Below are 23,751 nucleotides of genomic sequence, written 5' to 3' on the forward strand. Positions count from 1 at the left end.
TGGGAAGCCTGCTTCTCCCTCTGCCTATGTCTCTGTCTCTCTGTGTGTATCTCTATCTCTCTCTCATGAATAAATAAAATCTTTAAAATAATAATAATAAATAATAATAATTCCAAAGACAGTGGCTGGTGTTAACTGAGCACTTATAAAATGCCAGGCACTGTGCCTAGTGCTTTACACACATCAATCCATTTACTCTGATGACCACCCAATGAAGTGGGTACTATCATCACCCATTTCACAGCTAGGAAATTGTGAATAGGGAGGTAACTAACACACCCACAGACATATACAATCAGTAGACAGACAGGGACTCAAAACTGGACCCTTGGCCCAAGAACCTGGTGTCCCCACAACACTTTATGGCTGCCACATTTGTATACCTCATCTTCCCACTCAATGGTCATCTCTCTGAACGTGGTCCACAGTGTAGAGTCAGTCACCTGGACCAGGGCAAAGGGTGGAAATCCAACCCAGTGCTCTGCTGCCAAACTGTGCATCCAGGGGCCTGCACCCCAGAACAAGCACCTACTCCTGTTGCCCTTAAAGGCAATGTGTGGGCTGGAGGCTGCCCCAAAGACATGGGTATGGCTCATTTCCATCCACATGAGAGGGCCTGGGATGTGGAGGAAGGGCTCATAAACATCAATTAAGTGAATGTTCTCTGACTTCTATTACAATCATGCAGGGACCAGACACCCACTCCACCGAGTGGCAATCACCAGCATTGATGACAATCAGCAATCTGCTCAATCAAGGCTATTTACCTATTGAGTGCCCTGCAGAATGTAAGGTACAGGGTAGGGCACAAGGATGAAGCAGACACGGCCCCACCCTCCAGGAGCTCCCAGAGCAGCCAGGAAGACTGTTGGCACTTGTCTTCTGGACTCCCCTCTCTCCTGCCTGCCCCCATCCCCCAAAGACCCTTCCTTTGCCATAGCTGACTTGGATTTTGTCTCCATCTCTTTGGGGCAGGGATTCAGCTCCTTAGGAGGCAGTGTGGCCCAGTGCCCAATAACAGGGCTCTGGAGACAAAGTGCCTGTGTTCAAATCCCAGTTCCAACCCCTATGAGAAAAGCACACACACAGCATCTCCAAGACTGCTGCCCTCAGAGGGGCCGTGGCTGGTATCTAGAAACTTGGATTTGGGGAGAGTTCCCACCATGCTCTGATAAGAGTGGCTCACTGCGCCTAAGCTGTCAAGCAAACAACGTGGATTACACACTGAACACATTTCTCCTGGGAGTCCAAAACCATGGTATATGCCAGCCCAAGGGTATCTGTGTGCCCAGGCCCCAATAAAAACCCTGGTGTGGGTCTCTGATGAGCTTTCCTGGTGACAACATGTCACAGTCACACTGTTTTCTGGTGAACACTGCATCCTGTGTGACTCTGCTGGAGGAGGATTCTGGAAGCTGGTGCCCAGTGTCCTCCAGATTTCACCCAGTGCACCTCTGCCCTTTGCTGATTTTACTTTGCATCCTTCTTGGTAATAAATCAGCCGCAAGTATGACTATGTGGAGTCCTGTGCCCTCTTGGTGAATCACTGAGCCTGGGAGTGATCCTGGGAACCCTGGTACACTAGCTGGGTGACCCTGGGCAAATTACTTGACCTATATGTGCCTCGGTTTCCCCATCTATGAAATGAGGGTAATTTTAAAATAGAATCTATCCCCCAGGATTGCCCACACAATTCATCATATGTAAATTGCTCAGAATGTCTTCAGTCCCCAGCAGGTGCTGAAGCGATGCAAAGTGTGGTTATACAGTGAGTAAACACTATATTGCCCAGATGGAGGGGCCATCCAGGAAACCAGACTGACAGCCTCTGGCCACACTTGGGGACCCCACACTGCGTGGTGTGTCTGGGCCAGCAGCCGCCCCCTCCCTTTGGCTCTGAGGACAGCCAGACACCAAGACATCAGAGGCATGAGAAGACACACTGGGGTGTCAGGTGGCTGTCCAGCTCAAGTATTTTCTTACCTTTATCTTTTCTTCTGCTGTTATGGTGAAAAGGGCTTTTAGTTGGGTCTTGTTCTAGAAAAAGAAAAGAGAAGAAAACACTTCCGTCAACAGGTTTTGGAATGTGACATATGGGGTATCATTTGGTATTATTTGCAACCTGCCCTGCCTGGAGCTGCAGCAGGCCCCTCCCTGACTGTGGGGGACTGGGTCCTGTGGGGGTCTTAAAGTCCCTTCAGGGGGAAGAGCAGAGCCTCCTCTAACTGAGGAGAAAGCTCAGGCAGTGTGCGCTCTGGTGAAACGCCAGGGTTGGAGTCAGGCCGGATGGGAGCTGAGGATGGACTCCAAAGTTCAGCAGCCCCCAACACAGCAGCCCCTCGTCCTCTCCAGCATGCTTCTTGCAGGAAAGGTGCAGACAACAGTGAGGGGTCCTGCTCTGCTGAGGCCACCTGCCAATGTGATGTGCCCCACCCCCAAGGCTCCATGGGGTCTGTTCCTCTTGCCTTCGAACCATCTCTGGTTGGCAGCTAGGGGAAAACGGAAGGGTGTCAGGCCAGCTATCTGTCCAAGCCCATGGTATCTCAGGAGATGTGCCATGAGAACACGCTTCCCCCTGGGGACACAGGCACCGCCGAAAGGCAGTTCAGGGTGGTGAGTGGTTCATGCCAGCCTGCCTGGGCTCACACCTGGCTCCATCACTCACAGCAGACGGACTTCAGGCAAGGCACTGACTTTTCTGTGTCCCATTTTTGCCACCTGCAAAATGGGAATCCTATTCAACTCATACGGTTGCTTTGGGAATTAAATTAGCTAATAGAGAGTCTAGGAGTGTGCCTGGCACACGGAGTGACCACCAAAAGTATTCTAGTCATTGGCTAGAGTTGGTGGTGGTGATAATTGGTGTGGATAACCTGGCTTTGAGGCTTGGAGCTTGAAGACCAGGGAGCAAGGCAACCCTGGTGTCATTCCATCATGGCTGTTTGAATTGCCTCTGTTTGGGGAATATCCCAACACCCTTTTTTCGTGAATATCCTGATGCCCTGTGAGTTTCGGGGTCCGGCCCTGGACACCTGAGGCTGCATTCAGAAGCCCACACTCAAGATCACAGTTTTTTATTCTCTTCCCACTTTTGGCCCCTCCACCCTGTGTTTTCTGACACCCAAGGTCTAAGCAGAGAGAAGCTTCAAGTGTGCTATGAAGCTTGACCTCATCTCTTTGCAAAACGTAAATCCTCACCTCTGTGCTTACTACAGAAACTTCAAGGCTTGCGAAACCTGTTTTAGATCACAGCATGAAGTCAGAAAACACAGGCCAAGCAGAGTACGGGGTGACTGTGTAAGCGGGCAGGATGTTTACATAATCCCTTATAAGAGGCTTGACATGATTGCTCTAGGTCCTCCCCCTCTCCACCATGTACCATGTAGGGCCTGTTTCATCTAACTCTCTCTGATGCTGGGGGACGTGTGCGTGTTTGAGAAAGCAGCTTCCAGCTCCAAACACAATGCACCTCTGTCAATACCACCTCCTGCTGGAGAATTCATGAGTGGGAATGACAGCTGGCTCCCCTTACCTGCCGGGGATGCATTCCAGGAAGCCCAGTGGATGCCTGAACTCCCAGATAGTGAACCTTAGATACGCTGTTTTTTCCTATACACGCATCCAATTTAATTGATAAATTGGGCACAGTAAGAACCTGACGACAATAACTAGAAATAGAACAATTACTACAATGCACCATGGTAAGAGCTATGTGAACGTGGGCTCTCTCTCTCTCAAAATGCCTTTTGTCCTGTACCCACTCGCCCTTCTGTTTGTGATGACGTGAAACTGCCTGCTCTCAGCATCGCCGCTATTACCCTCACTCAATTCTAACAAGTGAACAGGAGAACGGAGCCAGGGGAGAAGCTTCCTGCTCCTCTCGTTGTTGGGGAGGGGACTCTGAACCCCTCTCTGGGGTTCAGCACCACTTGTGAAGCACAGCTGAGCAATGGTTCTCAGGCGCAGCTGTGTCAGAGGTCACCCCCTCTCCACTGGAGGATTCTATCCTGTTGGGCACCTGCCTGTTTAATAAATAACTGTTACTGTTTTTTCCTTTGTCTTAGAAAACATCTTGGGAATGACTGACCAGCAGAGCAAACCACTGCTCTCACGTGCAGCTGATAAAAGTCTCACTGAGCCCTAAATACACTTGACCTTCTATGGATGATCATGGATGGTCTATGGATGGTCATGGACAAAAGCCTTGCAGTCACCCGAGGGTCAGGCAATTCCAACCAGGTGAAGTAACTTGAGAACAAGGTACATGAGCTCCTTGTCAACTTCCAGCACATATTCCCTCAGCAAACACTGGTCTCCCAGGACTCTTCTCTATGGCAGGATCTACATCGTGGCGATACTGTTGGTCGACCAGGGCCAGCAGGCAGAGGCCCAGCACACAGACCAGTGAAGCCCAGAAGTCTGGAATCTTTAGGAGGGCAGGTGCGCACTTCACTCTCCACCTGCAGAATGGCCCAGAGAGCCCCAGACAGTTTGGAGGGAGTAGAAAATTACAGGCTACTGTAGACCGACACATCTCACTTGTCCCCACATAAGAAAGGAGACACTGGTATGATCATTGCCTTTTTGAAGACAAGGAAACTGAGCTTCAGAGAAGTTAAGAAATAAAACTTGCCCAAGATTCATTAGTTTACTATTCATTCATTTATTTAACATTTACTGCACATTTACTGTGCATGGCTCTATTTTTGGCACAGAGAACACAGGTGTCAATAGGAAAGACAAGGTCCCTGGTCTCATAGAGTGAGTAGGGGTGGGGGTTCCCTAAGGAAATAAAGTCAGTGTGATGGACAGACAAGGCACCAAGCAAGGGAACAGATGGGTGGCCCTGGAGTGAGTGAGGAGCCCCTCCATTCCACCTTCCCATCATTCCCCTCCCCCTCCCATCCTTCCCCTACCTCCCCGTCCTCCCCCTCCATCCCTCCCTCCCATCCTCCCCTACATCCTTCCATCTCATCCTCCCCTCCATTCCCTTCCTCCCATCCTCCCCCTCCATCCCTCTCCCACATCCTCCTCCTCCTCCATCCCCTCCATCCCCCCTCCATCCCCTCCCACTCCACTCCTCCATCCTCCTCCTCCATCCCCTCCATCCCCCCTCCATCCCCTCCCACTCCACTCCTCCATCCTCACCCCCACCCCCCTTCCCCAGGTGCTTCCAGGGGCTTGAGGTCCTAAAGCTCTGGCAGGAGGAGGTGGAGACTTTCAGTTTTGTTGAGGTTCTGAATTTCCACCGCTGGTTTCTGTCACCTTCTTCAATTCTGATTTTAACTTACTTGGTTTCCTGTACTCCGAAATTGGGGCGGTATTTCTTCTGGGCGATTTTATCTCTATTTTTGTATCTTTCTTTGTCCTCTGTTCCTGACTTTGTACCTAATTATTTTCTGAGACATTTGTCTCTTTTGACAGTTTGATTTAATAGTTTCCTTGTAGCTGGTCTTTACCTTTTTGGAATCTTCCTTTTTATCTCATTTTGTCTCAGATTTTTTTTTTCTTATTGCAGCAGCAAAGCTACACACAGGTCCTTGAGCCTCGCGTGAAAGGGGCCACAGCTGTGTGGGCCAATTCGGATTCTGTCCCGTGACCTGGGCTGTCACACTCAGAGCCTCACCCTCCCCATCTAGTCAAAGGTCCTTTCTCCAGAGGCTGAAGTCAGAACCGAATGACCAAAGTAACTAGAGCATGAGCTCCTTAATGGCAAGGACGCCATCTCCTACTCCTGCATCTCCAGGATGCGCATGGTACCCAGCACGGCACCCAGCACAGCACCCAGCATGGCATACAACCAACCATGTTCGCTGCCTACACAGATTAAAAGGCGAAGGAACCATGAACATACTAACAGTAATGGTGTCACAGGCTGAATCGTGTCCCCTCAGAATCCATATGCTGAAGCCCTGGCCACCTAAGCACTTCACGTGTATTTGGAGGTGGGGACTCTGTTGTTGTTATTTATTAATGTTTTTAATAAGTTTTTAAATTTTTATTTAAATTCAATTAATGAACATATAACATATTATTGGTTTCAGAGATAAAGGTCAGTGATTCATCTGTTGCATACAACACTCAGTGCTCATCCTATCACTCAGCTACCCCACCCACCACCCCTCCCCTCCAGGGACCCTCTGTTTATTTCCTACAGTGAAGAGTCCCTCATGATTTGTCTCCCTAATTTCATCTTGTTTGATTTTTTTTCTCTCTTCCCTTATGACTTTACAGAGGAGAGTAACCTGAAAGAAGGTCATTATGGCGGCCCTGATCCCATCTGACTGGTGTCCTTGGAATAAGAGGGCATTAGGACACACTGAGGGACACCTGCGTGAGGACATGGGGAGGAGAGGCTGTCTATGCATTGTGGAGGGAGGCCTCGGGAGAAACCGACCCTGTTCACACCTTAATCTCAGAATTCCAGCCTCCGGGATCATGAAAAAACTGACTTCTTTTGCTGTTAAAGCCATCTAGCTTGTGGAACTTTGTTAAGGCAGCTCATTGCAAACTCGTACAAATAGGAACTACTGGTTGAATGCTTACTATACCAAGACACAGTGAAAATAACTTAAATCTACTGATTGCTTATCTTTATAATAACCCTATGTCAGACCCACAGAAGTTAAGTAATTACTAGAGGTCCCAATGATATGCTAAGGGAGCCAGGTTCACAGCAGAGCGTGTGAGATTCCAGGGACTACACACTCATCTGGAATTCAGTATCACGGAGGGAGACAAGGATGAAGGAAGGAAACAGGGAAGGAAGGGAGGAAGGAGGGAGGGAGGGAGGGAGGGAGGGAGGGAGGAAGGAAGGAAGGAAGGAAGGAAGGAAGGAAGGAAGGAAGGAAGGAGGGAGAGAGGGAAAGAAGGAAGAAGGAAGGAGAAAAGGAAGGGAAGAGGGAAAGAAGGAAGGAAGGAAGGAAGGAAGGAAGGAAGGAAGGAAGGAAGAAGCAGGGAAGGAAGGAGGGAAGGAAGGAGGGAAGGAAGGAAGGAGGGGAGGAGGGAAGGAAGGGAGAGGGGAGGAAGGAAGGAAAGAAGGAAGGAAGGAAGGAAGGAAAGAAGGAAGGAAGGAAGGAAGGAAGGAAGGAAGGAAGGAAGGAAGGAAGGAAGGAAGGAAGAAGGAAGCAGGGAAGGAAGGAAGGAGGGGAGGAGAGAGGGAAGGAAGGAGGGAAAGAGGGAAGAAGGAAGAAGGAAGGAAGGGAGAGGGGAGGAAGGAAGGAAGGGAGAGGGGAGGAAGGAGGGAAAGAGGGAAGGACGGAAGGGAGGAGGGGGAGGAAGGAAGGAGGAAGGAAGCAGGGGAGGAAGGAAGAAGGAAGGAGAGAGGGAAGGAAGGAGGGAAAGAGGGAAGAAGGAAGGAAGGAAGAAGGAAGCAGGGAAGGAAGGAAGGAGGGGAGGAGGGAAGGAAGGGAGAGGGGAGGAAGGAAGGAAGGAAGGAAGGAAGGAAGGAAGGAAGGAAGGAAGGAAGGAAGGAAGGAAGAAGGAAGGGAGAGGGGAGGAAGGAAGGAGAGAGGGAAGGAAGGAGGGAAAGAGGGAAGGATAGAAGGGAGGAGGGGGAGGAAGGAAGGAACGAGGAAGGAAGCAGGGGAGGAAGGAAGGAGGAAGGAGGGAAAGAGGGAAGAAGGAAGAAGGAAGGAGGGGAGGAAGGGAGGAGGGGGAGGAAGGAAGGAAGGAGGAAGGAAGCAGGGAAGGAAGGGAGGAAGGAGGAAGGAGAGAGGGAAGGAAGAAGGGAAGGAGAAAAAGAAGGAAGGAAGGAAGGAAGGAAGGAAGGAAGGAAGGAAGGAAGGAAGGAAGGAAGGAAGGAAGGAAGGGAGGGAGGGAGGGAGGGGCTCCCAGACACCGTGCTCTAAGTGTCAAAGCTTCTAAAACAACAGTGAGTATTGTGGCCATTGCTGCTATAAACATCGGGGTGCAGGTGTCCCGGCGTTTCATTGCATTTGTATCTTTGGGGTAAATCCCCAACAGTGCAATTGCTGGGTCGTAGGGCAGGTATATTTTTAACTGTTTGAGGAACCTCCACACAGTTTTCCAGAGTGGCTGCGTGGTTTATGTATACAATGGAATATTACTCAGCTATTAGAAATGACAAATACCCACCATTTGCTTCAACGTGGATGGAACTGGAGGGTATTATGCTGAGTGAAGTAAGCCAGTCGGAGAAGGACAAACATTATATGTTCTCATTCATTTGGGGAATATAAATAATACTGAAAGGGAATATAAGGGAAGGGAGAAGAAATGTGTGGGAAATATCAGAAAGGGAGACAGAACGTAAAGACTGCTAACTCTGGGAAACAACTAGGGGTGGTAGAAGGGGAGGAGGGCGGGGGGTGGGAGTGAATGGGTGACGGGCACTGGGGGTTATTCTGTATGTTAGTAAATTGAACACCAATAAAAATAAATTAAAAAAATAAATAAATAAAACAACAGTGAGGACACAGAAAGCAAAGGGAGGAGGACATACCTGTGCGGAGCTCTGAAAGGTGAGCTGGGCAGGAAGCAGGAGGACCTCTCCGCTGCCCACTTCCCCGGCCTTGATGGAGGCTGTGTAGCTGACCGAGAAGGAGTCTCCCACTGCTCAGAGAGAAAGCAGGCGTGAGTGGAGAGGGGCCCATGGGTCCGCCGTGCCCCAGAGGAGCCCCACGTCAATGGAGGCCGCCAACACAACTACTCTCACAGCCACAGCCGCCGTGGACAGCAGGGGCGCCGCTCGGGGCTCAGGGGCCAGCAGTGGGGACGGTGCGTGCCCGCTCACAGGGCCCCTCTTTTTCACCTGAAGAGGCTGTCAGCAGGTGCAAGGAGCTGGGTGACCCCCTTCTGCCCCTGTGCTGTCTCACCTGGGGACCCCCTGCCCCATCCAGCACTGCCCAGGACTGGGTAGTTCAGTCTTCCTAACCTGGGGAACATTTAACTCCCACATTTGGGAAATCCAGTATCAAGGCAGGAATCTATTTATTCTCCCAAATTCCTGTTCACACAACTAAAGAAAAGTGTCTTCATGGGACTTTTGGGCCTCGGTGGGCAGATGGACACCAAGTACTACTCTGACCCCTCCGGGCAGCGGGTTCTGTGAGCACAGCAAGGGGCTCCAGGAGGCGGGATGTGGCACTGTGGGTTCACTGTGGGGCTCCCTCCAGCTCCGTGGTCTCTATCTAGCTGGCCCTCGATTGCTTCACTACAAAATGTAACTGTTTGTATTTAAGGGGAAGCTTCCCTGGGACACAGGATTTGCAGCTCTAAGCGATCCGAAAACCCCGGCTCTCCAGAGAAGGCAGCTCTGCTCCCAGACACAGGTTGCACTCAGGGCCCAAGGTGAACAAAGAGCTGGGAAAGAGAGGAACCCCAGGCGAGGGTGGCCGGGGACGGAGGGGTCACCACTATAGGTTTCTTGTTTTGCAAGAGGCAGCGTGCTCTCAGCCCCGCCTCCTGGAGGGACCCTCCCATCTGATGTTGGAGACATCCTGCCCACCTCCTGCTGACCTGACCTTCCCAGGTGGGCTCCAGGCACCCAGCTGAGCCGGAAGCCACTTCATAAACTCCCACCCAAAGGCACATCTCTGTCCCGGTTCTGACAGACGCCTCCAAACCTCAGCCACGGCGCAGTGGAAGCGCAGAGTGCTGGGCCTAGGGACACGGCTGTGCCCTGCCAGAGCTGACATCGGCTTCTTATCTGGACGGGGTGGTGATGGGGCTGAGGCTATGATACTTTTGGTCTTTTTTTAACAGCTTTGAGATAAAATTTATGTATCACCCAGTTCATCTGTTTTAAGTGTGCAATTCAAGGAATTTCGTGTATTCAAAGTTGTGCAACCATCACCACAATCTGATTTCAGAACATCCCCGTCACCCTAACAGGAAACCTCATGCCCAAAGGCAGTCACTTTCCACAGCCACCCTAAGGCCTAGGCAACCACTAATCTGGTTTGGGGGTAAGGGAGATAATGATTTGTCTTTCAGGACATCTCCTAGAAATGGAACCGTATAATACATGTTGTTCGTGTTCAAGTTATTTCACCGAGCAGATTTTTTTTAAGGTTCATCTATGTCGTACATGAATCAGTACTTCTTTCCTTCTTACTGTGAGTCCTAGTCCATTGTGGGGACAGACACAGGATGCTCTCCTGTGTCCCCTTAACTCTGCAATGTGGTTTATGTATACAATGGAATATTACTCAGCCATTAGAAATGACAAATACCCACCATTTGCTTCAACGTGGATGGAACTGGAGGGTATTATGCTGAGTGAAATGAGTCAATCGGAGAAGGACAAACATTCTATGTTCTCATTCATTTGGGGAATATAAATAATAGTGAAAGGGAATAGAAGGGAAGGGAGAAGAAATAGGTAGGAAATACCAGATAGGGAGACAGAACATAAAGACTCCTAACTCTGGGAAATGAACTAGGGGTGGTGGAAGGGGAGGAGGGCGGGGGGTGGGGGTGACTGGGTGATGGGCACTGACTTGACAGGATGAGCACTGGGTGTTATTCTGTATGTTGGCAAATTGAACACCAATAAAAAATAAATTTATTACTAAAAAAAAAAAAAAAAAAAAAAGAAGAAGTAAGACACAGGGATGTCTGGGTGGCTCAGTGGTTGAGCGTCTGCCTTCAGCCCAGGGCATGATCCTGGAGTCCCAGGATTGAGTCCCACATCGGGCTCCCTGTGTGGGGTCTGCTTCTCCCTCTGCCTGTGACTCTGCCTCTCTCTCTGTGTCTCTCACAAATAAATAAAATCTTAAAAAAAAAAAAAAAAAGAAGTAAGGCACATGAGAAACCTGGTGTTCAATTTATTCAGCTCCCAAGACAAAGGAGCTACACCACTCTGCTGCTGCAGGAACCACAACCCCTTCCAGACAGCTACAAACCTCTGGGCAGTGGTGGGGGGTGGTGTATGTGTGTGTGGGGGGGGGGGGTGGATAGGATAAAATATTGGGAAGAGAGAGTATGGGGAATTTTAATTTAATTAGAAAATGTTGGACTTCAAACTTACAAGAGCAAATATTTTGATCTCAGATTTTAATTCCTTATAGCCTCAAATATATTTGGGTTTCAATTTGTAGGGGATTCATTCCTAAGACCTTTCACTTTTCCCTGAGAATCTGCAAAAGGGAGGTGTTAGCAGGTCACTGCTGGAGGATCTTCCTGCAGATGAAGTCAGGGTTGTCCCCTGAGGTCACTGCAAAACTCTTGACATAGGGCGCTCCTTCCTCACCCAGCAGGGCACCCCACCCACTGGGAGGTCTGGGTGGGCACTGCAGGTCAGCCGATCTGACCCCGGGAGTGGGCTGCTGGCTGAGAGTGCCCGCCTGCAGTGGCCAGTGGGTGACAACGCCCACCCTGCTCTGCTGGCCAGTGAGCAGGGCCGCCCGACTGCCCTAAGCCTGTGCTCCAGCTCTGCCTACACCTGCCACAGGGCTCAGGGTTAGCCCCTCATAGGCTATCAGGTGCTTCATTGCTCAATGTGCTGAGACCTCAAACAAACAAACAAAACGTAAAGGCAGAGGAAAAATGAGTGCTGAGCCTATGGAACCACCTGGATTTTTATTTTAAAAATCCTCAACACCTTCATTTTATTTTTACGCAATGGTAAATTGTGAGACTCACAAAGACAGCGTGACCGAAATGACTGACATGATACCACAGTGAAGGTCCCTCACCCTGGCACAGTGGCTTATTGCCCGCACAGTGTGCCGCCGTGTGCCAGCCCTATGGACCCTACAGGGTGCCCCGAGGCAGACAGAGGAGACTTCATGGCCTGCGATGCCCAGAGCAGGAGGCTGAGGATGAGGGGGTGCCTTGCACCCGCTCCCCCGGGGAATGAACAGGATGCCACTTCCGCTGGGGCCATCACCTGTGCTCCACATGACACCCCCCCAAACACACACACACACATGCAGAATAAAAACAATCACCACAAAATCGCTACTGGCACGGGGAATGCTTCTGTAGGTCAGGCTTTCTGTGCATTAACCCCCTCCTCCTTACAGCCGTATCCTGAAGCAGGCATTGTCACTGTCCCAAGTCACGGAGAGGAGGCTGGTGTTGGGGACATGTGGCAGGCAAAAGTCAGGGTTGGTGGGGTTCAGAATGCAGTGTGGACAGGCACGCGGCCCCAAGCTGGGCAAAGCACAGGAGGGCAGGTAAGTGAGGTGCAGGGGAGGGGAGGGGGGCCTCCCAAGCAGACACAGGGGCACAGGGGATGCCGAGCTAACAGGCGGGGGAAAGTGACGAGTGTGGTCTGTCCGGCAGGAGCACAGATGCTGGAAGCCGCTGGGGAACTGAGAGGAGAGAGGCAGGCCTGCTGGACCAGGGGCTGGGAGGGTCAGGGGAGGGACCCAGGCAGAGCCAGGGCACATCACCTCACTTGGTCTTTGCTCCGACTCTGCTCATGGCCCCATGTCCTGTTCTCTCAACACTAGCTTAAGGACTAGTGGGATTTATTTTTATATCTTAGAGGGAAGGCACGAAGGATCACTTGGTTGGGACACATCCTAACAGTTTTTATGACACTGCTGAAACCACGGCCAGCAAAGAGGTGGCTGCTTGTGGGCCAACTCTGCTGGCAGCTTCTGTCAATAGTCAAGGTCAAGAAGGGCTCTGAGGCCCTGTCTAGGCTCAGTGGGAGCGTGTGGCATGATTGGTGAGCAATATGGGCCATCACAGGGAAGCGGAGAGGTGAGTCCTGAGCACGTGACAGGCACTACAGCGTAATGGGTACAGGGTGCACAGTCTTTTCCTCTGTAAATGAGACAGGTACCCAGAGTCAAAGATATTTCACCCTCCCAAGAAAATGGACAGTCCCGAAGTCATGGTAACAACCAATCCCAGAATTCACTTAAATCTGCTTAATAAACCAATGATAACTTTCCTCAGGAAACACACCTCTAAAGCCATACAGTGACGGTGCTCTGAAAGCCAGCCCATCAGCGGGGAGGTACTCCCGTGGACACACTAGAACGTGCAGGAAGGTCTCGTGCACATGCTTCCAGGGCTGGTGTCAAACCACTCCCACCTGGACCCAGCACACCCCAACAGAAGCTGTGCATTTCCCTGAGGGATAACTCTCATCATCTGGCAAGGGATAGACTTGAACTCTATCTTTGGTTACGTCTGAAATGTTTCATAATAAAAATTAATATATAATAAAAATACCTACTTCTTAAAAACTCTTCCCCTAAATCCCACCTCTCTCTCTAACCTAAATTATAAATCCAGCTTTTTGGGTGCCGGTATTGAGTGGTGTCTCCTCTTTCAATACCTGATCATAAAGTCCTTTGTGAGCGAACACACGTCACGTGTTTAAGAACACATCTGCTGTGCATCACATGCTCTGTCAGTATCTATGTTCGTTTTCCCTCCTTGACTTGATACACTGCTATCACTGCTATTACCTTGCAGAAACTTCTTTCTGAAAGCCTGGAATCCTGCCGAGGTCTTGTTTCCGGTCGACCCCTTAATGGAGAGGCCAGTGATGTTGTCGAGCAGGAGCAGGTCTGAGAGGTTGGTGGCCGCAGGGGTTCTGGTGTTGTCCACGAGCAGTCTCACCTGAGCTGTCTGCAATTCGCTCTGCCCGGACACCTAGGACAGGAGATGACAGGAGGGCTGTCATTTGCTGCTAAGTCCAACCTCCTAACGTGACCCCCAGCTCAGCTTCAGGCAGAAGGAGTGCCTGAGAATTTATCCGATGGGATTTCAAAGGCCCCAGGACTATTTTGGCTCATTCTCACTAAGCTGTTGCTTGGTGACAGTTTCAAAGTAACTGGGACCCTGAAATGCAGTGAGATTAATCCTACAGAGAAACAGAAGAAAAAATATTGAAGCACAGAACCACAGTCAGGCTGGGGAGACTGTGGCGATTGGTGTCACCAAGAAATGCAGACAAAGGCTCCTTGTGCTGTCATTTTGTAGGTTGAGCCCGGCCCCAGTGCCCTGCCCAGGGCATCTGCCTGCCATGTGACCTAGAGGATTGAGCAAGTCAGTGTCCAACCTCCAGGCCAGCCTCCCTCAGGTGGGCTCTGCTTGGTCGTGGGTTTGAACGGCTTGGCTGCTGCAAGTGGTCTGGTGGCCCAAGCAGCTCAGCTCTCCGCCTGGCCTCTGCAACCGTGCCCTGTTCCCACTCTCTGATAAGCTTTTCCCACTACCCCTGCCCCACCTTCATCCAGCCCTGCCAGAAGGGATGCAGGAGCTGGGGAAAGAGGGAAAAAATGTCTATATATGCCGGTACACATGCACACACACTCACACATATGGCAGAAACATCCCTAGGAGGACGTAGGAGAAACTGGTAGCACCAGTTTCCGGCACTGTATCTAGGGAGGGGAACAGGACGGCTGAAGGCCTGAGATAAATCGAGGGCTGTACAGCAGAGGGTTAACTCTGCAGGTGTGCACTGCCCAGACCCTGCACACCTCAAAGAAAGGACTGACCCTTAGCCAACTCCTGGGAGGTAAAGCCCTTGGACTATCTTGTGTGAGAAGAGCACCTTATACACCTGTGGCCTTGGGCCCCAACAGGCCATCTGTGCTAACAGGATGCTTAGAGGTGGGGGCCGTGAGCCAAGCTGTGTCAAGGTGACCTCTGGAGAGGCTGGAGACCAGTTACTGAGGCCAGCTGCATGGACACAGCATGCCTCCATGATGGGCTGCACCAAAACCCCCAGACATCAAGGTTTGAGTACACGTCCCTGGTGGACAATACTTGGTATGTGAAGTTACACGTCAGTGCTCCAGAAAATGAAACACCAGCCTCACTACTCTGCCAGGGCAGGACAAGGGGAAGCTTGCGCCTGGTCTCACAACTCCATCCTAGGTGCCTTTTACTTCGCTGACCTTAATATGCACCCTCTGCTGTAATAAACCGTAACTGTGAGACCACCAGCTTTCCTGAGTCGTGTGAGTCCTGCCAGCGAATCATGGAACCCGAGGGCAGTCTCCAGGACCCCCAACACAATGATAATGTGAAATGCCATCTCACAGGATGAGTAAGGATCAGAGGCTTTAAAGACGAGAATAAAATTTTTAAACTGTGAAGCACCGTATCAATCATGAAAGAAAATGCATCATTCTTTCTTTCCTGTTCAAAATGATCACAGTGTATTTTCACAAATGGGAGTTTAATTGCTACCGAAACTCTTGGCCCTGGTGCCATGATATGAAACAGAAAATCCCTTGTACATCACTTTATCCCTTATATGTCTGGACATGGGTGGATAACTCCATGACTTGCCAGTCCTAAATATATAACTCTACCAAGACATGATTTGGTCAAAATCCAACTATTTTCTCTCCAACTATAAGCTGCCTATGAATACCTACCACTGCACATTTCTGAAAAATCACTCCATCCTCAGCAGTTCCTTGCACATCTCTTGAGATGTCGCCATACTACAAAAAATACAGAAATGATTAAATGATTAGAAATGAAATGCGCGCTACCCATGTTTCATAAAAGCATTCGATCTAAAAAAAAGTAAAAGATACATAAATACACACGAACTTTTAAAGGAAGGATAGAGATTTACTTCTTCTAGTTTAATAACTGCCTTAAGTAATCTTGAATGTTTTAAGAGACTACTAAAAGGATTAGAACATAAAGCCCATGAGGAACAAAGGATGTGGGCATGTGGTCATACCGGAGGTCTCTCCTAGTCTGGGGGATGCATGAGGACCCAGCATACTGGAGATGATGCTTTGACAAAAGGAATGTGAGCAAGGAAAATCCCACAGCAATGGCTCATGTGCCCTGCGTGGCCCTGGGGCACCGGCTGACGGGGTCCACTTGCCACACAGAGCAGTGGCCAAGCCAGCTTGGATCACGGTGCACTGGAGCCGCTGATACACCATCCCCGCAGGAGATCCCCCCAGGTCTGGCCTCCTCCATCTCTGCTGTGCTCCCCTGTAACATCCCAGAGGAAAGCCAGGGCCCACTCACCGGATGCCAGCCCCCACTGCCCCTCATAATCACAACCCATATCTGCTGGTCTCTCTCTTGCCACCTCCCGCCCTCGTCCCCCACCCCCCGGCCCCAGGGCATGGTCCTCATGCTACGGACATATCCTTTAAACTGAATCGGACTCTGACCCCTCACACCAGGGAAGCTGTCCTCGGCCACACCTCCCGCCCTCTGCCCTGCCCACCTAGTTCCCTCAGTGGGAAGTTATGTGCCAACAAAGGCAGCCCTTAGTGATACAATCATCATAACAGTGGCTGTTACTTCCCAAATCCAGCCATATGTCCATCCCTTTACATACGTGGGTTCTATTGCTCCCATTTTACAGATAAGGAAACTTAAGGCTCAGGAAGGTTAACTCACTTGCCCAAAGTCACACGGGCAGGAAGCTAGGACTCTACTCTGGCTGTGTGACTCCATGTACTATGATTCTTCCACACATCCCCTCTCCAGAGCATGATCCTCTTATTGCACAGAAATAAGGCAGCAGAGAAGGGAAGCCATGTTCCTAGGACAGTGTAGACAATGTGCATGCAGCATCACACCAGCATTAGCCTGGTGCCCAGGCCCTGGACCCCAGTGTGCTCTCCAGCCACCACCTCCCCAATGCCTTTGACATGCCAGCACCCTGAGTCCAAGAGCCCTTGTGCAGGCACCTGGCTTTCTGTTCTTCTGAGCATTACTAAACACAGCTTTTGAGCAAATACACACAGGACGGGTGACAGAGCATCAAGTGTGATAGGAAAGGCCACAAGTCACCTGTCCTTGCCACAGGGGACTGCAAAGACCAAGAGTGATCATGGGGCGGGGGGGTGGAGGGCGGAGGGGGAGAGCTGCATGGTGGGTCCCAAAAAGGAGAGGTCCCCATCCTGACCCCTGGACCCAGCAAATGTGATCTTACTTGGAAAAGGGGTCTCTGAAGACATACCTAAGCTAAGGATCTCAAGATGAGGTCATTCTAGATTTCAGTCACCCCTGGATCCAATGACACATGTCCTTATGAGTGACGGAAAAGGAAAAGACAAACACACAAGAAGCCCATGTGAAGATAGAAAGAGCGTGATTGTAAACTTTATGTGCAGGTTTGGCTGAGACACCCAGATATTTAACCAAACACACCTGGATGCTAATGTGAGGGCATCTGTTGGATGAGATTAGCACTGAGATCCAAGGACTGTGAGTGAAGCAGATGAGCCTGCATGATGTGGGTGGGCCTCCCCCAATCAGCTGAGGCCTTAACCAAAAAAGACTGACCTCCTGAGATGAAGAGGAATTCTGTAGCATCAGCTCATCCCAGGGTTTCCAGCTGGTCCTGCAGATTTTGAACTTGCCAGCCCCACAACCACATGAGCCAATTCCCTAAAATAAATCTTTCCCTCCCTCTCTGTCTACACACACATAACTCTGATTGGGTCTGTTTCTCTGGAGAGTCCCAATGCAGAGATTGAAATGATGTGACCATAAGCTAAGGAAGTTACCAGAAGGTAGAAGACACAAGAAAAAATCCTCCCCTTTGGAGAGTCTTTGGAGGGTGCATGGCTCTGCCAACACCCTAATTTTGGACTCCTAGCCTCCAGACCTGTGATAAAATGGATCTCACTCTTTTAAGCCACCAAGTTGGTGGTTCCTTGTTATAGCAGCTCTAAGAAACTAATGCAACCACTCAGCAGGCAGTCAAGCAGGGGCTCGTGGCCACGGCAGCCTGCTGGCCGCGCTCAGTGGCTCTCACACCATCTTAGGTCACGAAATTGTAAGTGAAAGCCAGCTCTACATGATGCCAACACGTAAAACAGAACGGAACGCAAGAGCAGGACGTCGAGCCACAGCAAAGGGCAGGGGCTTGGCATCCTGGCTCTGCCGCCTCACCTGCAGGACTCTCAACACATTTGGCCATCTCTCTAACCTGGTCCCTGTCTGCAAAATGGAAATAAAAATCATACCTGTTGCGGGAATCTGTACTGAGGCCTCCTGAGATCATGCAAATCAAGTGTTAAGCCCAGCACCTGGCTCAGAGGAAATACTTGGTCAGCGCTCCCCGTTGCTGTCAGCCACAGCATGTTTATGACCGCTGGCAGCACATGGGGCCAGGTGGACCAGAACCCAGAGCCCTGGGACGCCTGGGTGGCTCAGTGGTTGAGCATCTGCCTTTGGCTCAGGTCGTGATCCCAAGGTCCTGGGATGGTACCTCACTTCGGGCTCCCTGCAGGGAGCCTGCTTCTCCCTCTGTCTGTCTGTCTCTGTGTGTGTGTGTGTGTGTGTGTGTGTCTCTCATGAATAAATAAATTAAAATCTTTAAAAATAATAATAAAAAGAACCCAGAGCCCTGCTTCAGAACCAACAGCCCACTGCTCAGGTTCACACCTCCTGTCCATCTTAAATACTAGATGTCATACAGAAGAGAAAGCTCTTTAGAATAATAGCTGTACTTTGCACAAGAGAAGGAACAGGCTCTTCTGAATCAAAGCCTGTGGCATGGTATACACAGTTGGCCCCACACCGGTTTCTTTCCAACTTCTGAGAATTCTGTTAAAGTACCAAACGTGTCACTTACCAGGTGGTGTGTTATAGGAGACTCTCTTTTAAACAAAGTCTTCTTGGGCCACGAGGGAGTAAAAGCAACCATGGATTGAGTCTCTGGCCCACTGGACGCTGCAGAAGTTGGGAGTGGGCTAAAGACTCCACTTTTCCTGCTGAATTTCCTTCCAAGGGGTGCTCCCCCTACAAAACAGCAAAAACATGTTGCAGGAAGGCAGTAAGACATCAGGGTGAACGCGGGAGGCAGGTTGCATGTACGCAGAAGGCCCCCACGAGGTGTTTGCTGAAAATAACGAAGTGAAGGAATAAATGAACAAAGGACCTATCATCTCTTTGCCAGAAAGATGTGACATGCTCATGTGGTGGGAGGCTAGGGAGCCTTAAGGAGAGGGCTTCTCAAAGTGTGCGCTGCTCTTTGTGGGTGTGGGCTAAAAGGCACTTTACTGGACCCCCTCTCCGATACACTAAATCAGACCACCTGGGTGATTCCTACACACAGGGCATCAGATGGTGCTGGGTTCAAATCCTGACTCTGCCACTAGGTGGGTCCTTGGGCAAGTCATCTAATCTCCCTGTGCCTCAGTTTCCCTAACCCAACAGGACAGAAAAATAGGTCTCCCTCCACTGGGTCCTTCTGACGAACTGTCTCAAGCAGAATGGGCCCTGGGTGAGTGTCCTGATGGCTCCTATGAGGAGGATGGGTCCACTGCCAGACACAGTGCCTGTAGAGCCACCCAATGGGAACGGCTCCCTCTAGAATTTGCTCTATGTCAATATATGTCAAAAAATCATGAGCACCGTGGGTTAACACAGAAACAGTACTGGCAGGGCTGTCAGGAGTGGGTGCTGACGGTCTATGTAGCCCCAGACATTCTGAGCCTCAGGTTCCCTCACTCGGGAATGTGGCTAAAATATCCCTGAGACAGGGCTGCCGCAGGAGTAAAGATGTCAGGCCACACATGAACATGCTGAGGAGTTCTCAGTGCTCGCAGCCAGAAATTCAAATGTTTCAAATGACTTGGACTGTACAGTTGTATGTTTTTAAACATTTACCTTCTATCCAGATGCACACCGTAATTTAATTAAGAATGATTTTATTGGCGACAGGGCATGATTCCGGGGTCCTGGGATCGAGTCCTGCATCGGGCTCCCCACAGGGAGCCTGCTTTTCCCTCTGCCTATGTCTCTGCCTATCTCTATGTGTCTCTCATGAATAAATAAATAAAATCATTTTTGTTTTTAAGCACAAGTGTTCCCTCAGTTGTTAATTTTATATATACATATATTTTTTTATTGGAATTCAATTTGCCAACATATAGCATAACACCCAGTGCTCATCCCATCAAGTGCCCTCTTCAGTGCCCATCACCCAGTCACCCCCACCCCCCGCCCTCCTCCCCTTCCACCACCCCTTGTTCGTTTCCCAGAGTTAGGAGTCTCTCATGTTCTGTCTCCCTCTCTGATATTTCCCACTCATTTTCTCTCCTTTCCCCTTTATTCCCTTTCATTATTTTTTATATTCCCCAAATGAATGAGACCATATAATGTTTGTCCTTCTCCGATTGACTTATAAATAAATAAATAAATAAAATCTTAAAAAAAAAAAAAAGAACGACTTCATTGTTCAGTCTTTGTTATGGTGTATTGATACCATAACATACCAGAAATGCTTTTGAAAACTCATAATTTTAAAATCAAGGTTGGAAGAAACAAAAACTTGGGGGAAAAAAAAAGAAAAAAAGATGAGAACTGGATAAAATTAGTATCCTGTCTTTGGATTAGTGTCTGTGGTTGAGCCAGGTCATGACGTCGGACCGGGAATAAAGGTGAGCACACGGGGACTCTCCATGGAAGCAAGTGGGCGCCTTCCCAGGCCGGCTGCTAACTCAGGAACATATTGAGTAAATTACACGGGTGCCAAGGAGACGGGACGCCCATCTCTGGACCCTTGCCTGGCCCCTCAGCCTATGTGACACATGCTTTCTCAGCAGACTTGCTAGACATAAAACCATAAGGCCACACCAGGTTTTATCTCTGGTGACCTGTTTATGGCCCCCGGTCCTCAAAAGGCCTGGCCACGGGCTCTAAGGAAGACTCAAATGAGGGCAGGTGTTGACAGTACAGAAGAAATTCATGCTACGAAGTGACTATAACCACGCAGCATATCATCGGTCCATTCCTGCCATCAGCACAAGGGCCCATGTGTACCATCTGTGCAGTTCTTTGGCTATACCCTCACTCTCCTGCCTCTGGTTGCCATGTGCCTGGAAGCCTCTCCTTCCATCCCCTTTGCCCTGCTAAACTCAGTTCTCAGGACTCTGTGAGGAGTACCTCCTCCAGGAGGCCCTCCTTGAAGTCCCTCCTAGTGGCCCTAATGCCTGTCCCCTGCTCTTAATGCAGTCACAGAGTAGCACATTGGGCTCCCTTTCACCAACAAGTTTGGCTACTGAATGAATAAAAGGTCTCTATGAATGCAGTAAGATCACCTCAACCTATTTTACTCAAAAGAAAATACTGGATTTTGTAAAATATAAAGTGTGCAGAGAGTAACAAAAGACAAAGGAAACACTTTTTAATTCTCCAAGTAAGTGAGATCTGTCTATCCCTGGTATAAATCAGGATCTTTGAGGAAGGTGTATTCACAGTCTGTGCCAAGTGGACTCTGGGTGGAAAGATGGTTTTGCAGCGCCTCCTCTACTCAGTAAGCATCCTGCTCCACCTCTGCAGACAAGCGGGCCAGCCTGGACCCCAGCCCATCCCGGTCCCCAAGAGGCAGAATGAGGCACAGAACCCAGAATACTCCTTCCCCCAGCCCCAGTGACAGGCTTGGGGACAGGGAGAGGCCTCAGGCCGAGCCCACCGGTCTTCCCTAGAACTCCTGCCAAGCTACTGGGAAGTCTTCCTCTACTGCTCCCAAAGGCTCCCAGGAATGAGGGAACCACAGGAGAGCAGGGCTGAGATGGAAAAAGAAAGATGTAGCCCCGGCAGGCCGAGCCCCTGGAGCCAGCAGTGCCCACGCCTAGTGGCTCAGGTGTAAGATGAGCAAGTTCTGTTTTTCGTAGGTGAGTTTCAGCTCAATTTCCATCACCTGGTTGATCGGCTGAGTGATCACAGACGCCAGTCCAGGGAACCAGTAAATATGTCACCTTGTACACAACAAGGGCTTCCCAAACGTGATTACACTAAGGTTGTTGATCGGAGGAAATCGCCTGGATTATCTAGGGGGGTGGGAAATGTAATCCCAGGTGTCCCTATGAGACGGAGGCAGAGGGGGCGCCGACAGGCAGAAGAGAAGGCGGCCACCTGACCACTGAGGCAAGACGCTGGCCTGCTGGCTCCAGGATGGAGGAAGGGGCCGGGATCCAAGGAAGGTGAGGAGCGCAGCCACGGATGCTGGAAAAGCAGCAAACATTCTCCCCAGAGCCTCGGAGCGAGTGCGGCCTTGCCCACACCTTGACTTCAGCCCAGCTATATGGGTTCCACACTTCTGCCCTCCAGAACACTAAGAGAGTTAAGTCTGCATTGTTTTAAGCCACAAAGTTTGTGATTTGTGAAAACAGCCGCAGGAAACTCATTCTGTAGTCTTTGCACATTCTGTATTCATCAGACTCCTTTGGGGAAGAATAGGGACAGGCCACCTTACTGGGAATCCTGTTCCGCACACTACAGCTCCAGCCAGCTGCTGGAGGGGCAACACACTGCCCTTGCTCTGTAGGGTCCCAGGATGATAGGTCATATTTGCCCAAGGGAGGCAGAGCAGTGGAGTGTGAAGGAGGTGGAGGCAGGAGGGTTTTGGCTTTAGGGTCCAATTTTCCTTTGCAGTCAAAGCAACGAAAAACCAAGCAGAAGAAAAACTTACCTTCAGTTTTAAAGCGAGAGCTTTCCACACTGCGCCAAATCAAACGGGGTAAGTCCTAAAAAATTCAGAAGGCAAAAGTCACTAATGAAGAAATGCTCCTAAGAAGTGATTGAAAGTCTTCTCGTAAATGGCTCACACAGAGATGAGTTGCGCTTTTATCCAGAAATCTGAAATTAATTTTTCTAGGTGGACCATCCCCACCAGGAATACAGGATTACCTCCTCTTTCCCACAATGGCCAGCAACTTGGTCGTAACTGCATTTGGGAAGCTGTCCGGGAAGGCAGCACTGTGTGGTCAAAACTTCATGTTCTCAGACTTGAGTTCGAATCCCAGCTCAGCTTCTTTCTAACCCTGTGACACTGGTTGAACCCCCAGCCTCTGAATTCCCCAGACCTTGCAAGTTCCTATGGAGTGACTCATAAAATACCAGATAAGGAGTCCAGAGAACTAGGTTGTGGGTGGAACCATTCCCTTGCTGTGTGTCCTTGGCCAAGTCTCTCAGCCTGAGTCTCAGACCCTCATCTAAAAAAGTGAAGACCCCAAAGCCTCCTCCCAGCTTGCTTCACCTTGCTCAGTGATGACACATGTCCAAACGGGGCTGGGCCAACTCTCCCAGCCCACCTTTGTAAAATAGCAGCTTCCAGAAAGGCCCAGATCTTTCTACTAGAAAATAATACAATAATAATAATTATTAAAAAAAAAAAAAAAACTGCCCTGGCTGGAGCCCTCTAAATGAGCTGGGTCCCCTGCTGTGCACTCTAATATATGAATAGTCTTTATGATAAGCCAGGGAAATATCATTCTCTCTTTACAGTAAGATCCCCACACACAGATAACTAGATAACTCCCTGCAGGTCCCACAACCAGCGTTGAACGCACGCAGCCCAGCTCTGGATGTGCTGGTTTGCACATAATGGAGTGAGAAAGGATATGTGCAGGCAGTGAAGACCACAAGAGCTGAGTGGGACATTCTGGCCCCAGCTAGTTCCTATGGCTGGGAGAGCCCTCACTTGGGCAGGAGAGCATGGGGTTGAGAGGAAACTGTGCGGCCACTGTCTCTGCCCACTTGGAAGGCTTTCCCTATATCCTTTGCTTGTGGTCACACAAGCCCGGGCCCTTGGCCACTGAGAGCTGTGTGTTTCAGACTCACTCTGTAGAGACCCCAGGCTGAAGCAGCTCTCCTGGGATGACATACACCAGCTTTCCCGGCTACAAGGAAGAGGCCGGTCCACAGGGCTGGAATATGACATCCACTCATGGAGGGACAAAGAGATGGGAAATGCAGGGACAGGTGAGGACACAGGCAGAGAAGGCAGAGAAGAAGCCAGACCTGGCCAGCCTTGCATGAGACCCAGCCCCGAGCTCTTCCTGCCTCCCTCCTGCCATCCCGTGACCTCATGGTACT

The 23,751-nt window shown here is 50.1% G+C and overlaps 1 protein-coding gene across 4 annotated transcripts in view; it reads right to left on the bottom strand.

Moving 5' to 3' along the window:
• Positions 1–23,751, bottom strand: part of EVC2 (EvC ciliary complex subunit 2) — a 126,696-nt gene that overhangs the window by 97,298 nt on the left and 5,647 nt on the right. For all 4 annotated transcript variants that reach the window (XM_072806477.1, XM_072806471.1, XM_072806466.1 and 1 more), the window contains exons 2-7: positions 22,346–22,400; positions 18,503–18,669; positions 15,318–15,386; positions 13,395–13,581; positions 8,465–8,574; positions 1,984–2,037 (exon numbers count right to left, since the gene is read on the bottom strand). In XM_072806477.1, the coding sequence (XP_072662578.1) occupies positions 1,984–2,037; positions 8,465–8,574; positions 13,395–13,581; positions 15,318–15,386; positions 18,503–18,669; positions 22,346–22,400 (642 nt within the window). The remainder of the gene's footprint in view (positions 1–1,983; positions 2,038–8,464; positions 8,575–13,394; positions 13,582–15,317; positions 15,387–18,502; positions 18,670–22,345; positions 22,401–23,751) is intronic.

The sequence above is a fragment of the Canis lupus genome, chromosome 2 (genome assembly GCF_048164855.1).
Source record: "Canis lupus baileyi chromosome 2, mCanLup2.hap1, whole genome shotgun sequence".
Classification (NCBI taxonomy): domain Eukaryota; kingdom Metazoa; phylum Chordata; class Mammalia; order Carnivora; family Canidae; genus Canis; species Canis lupus.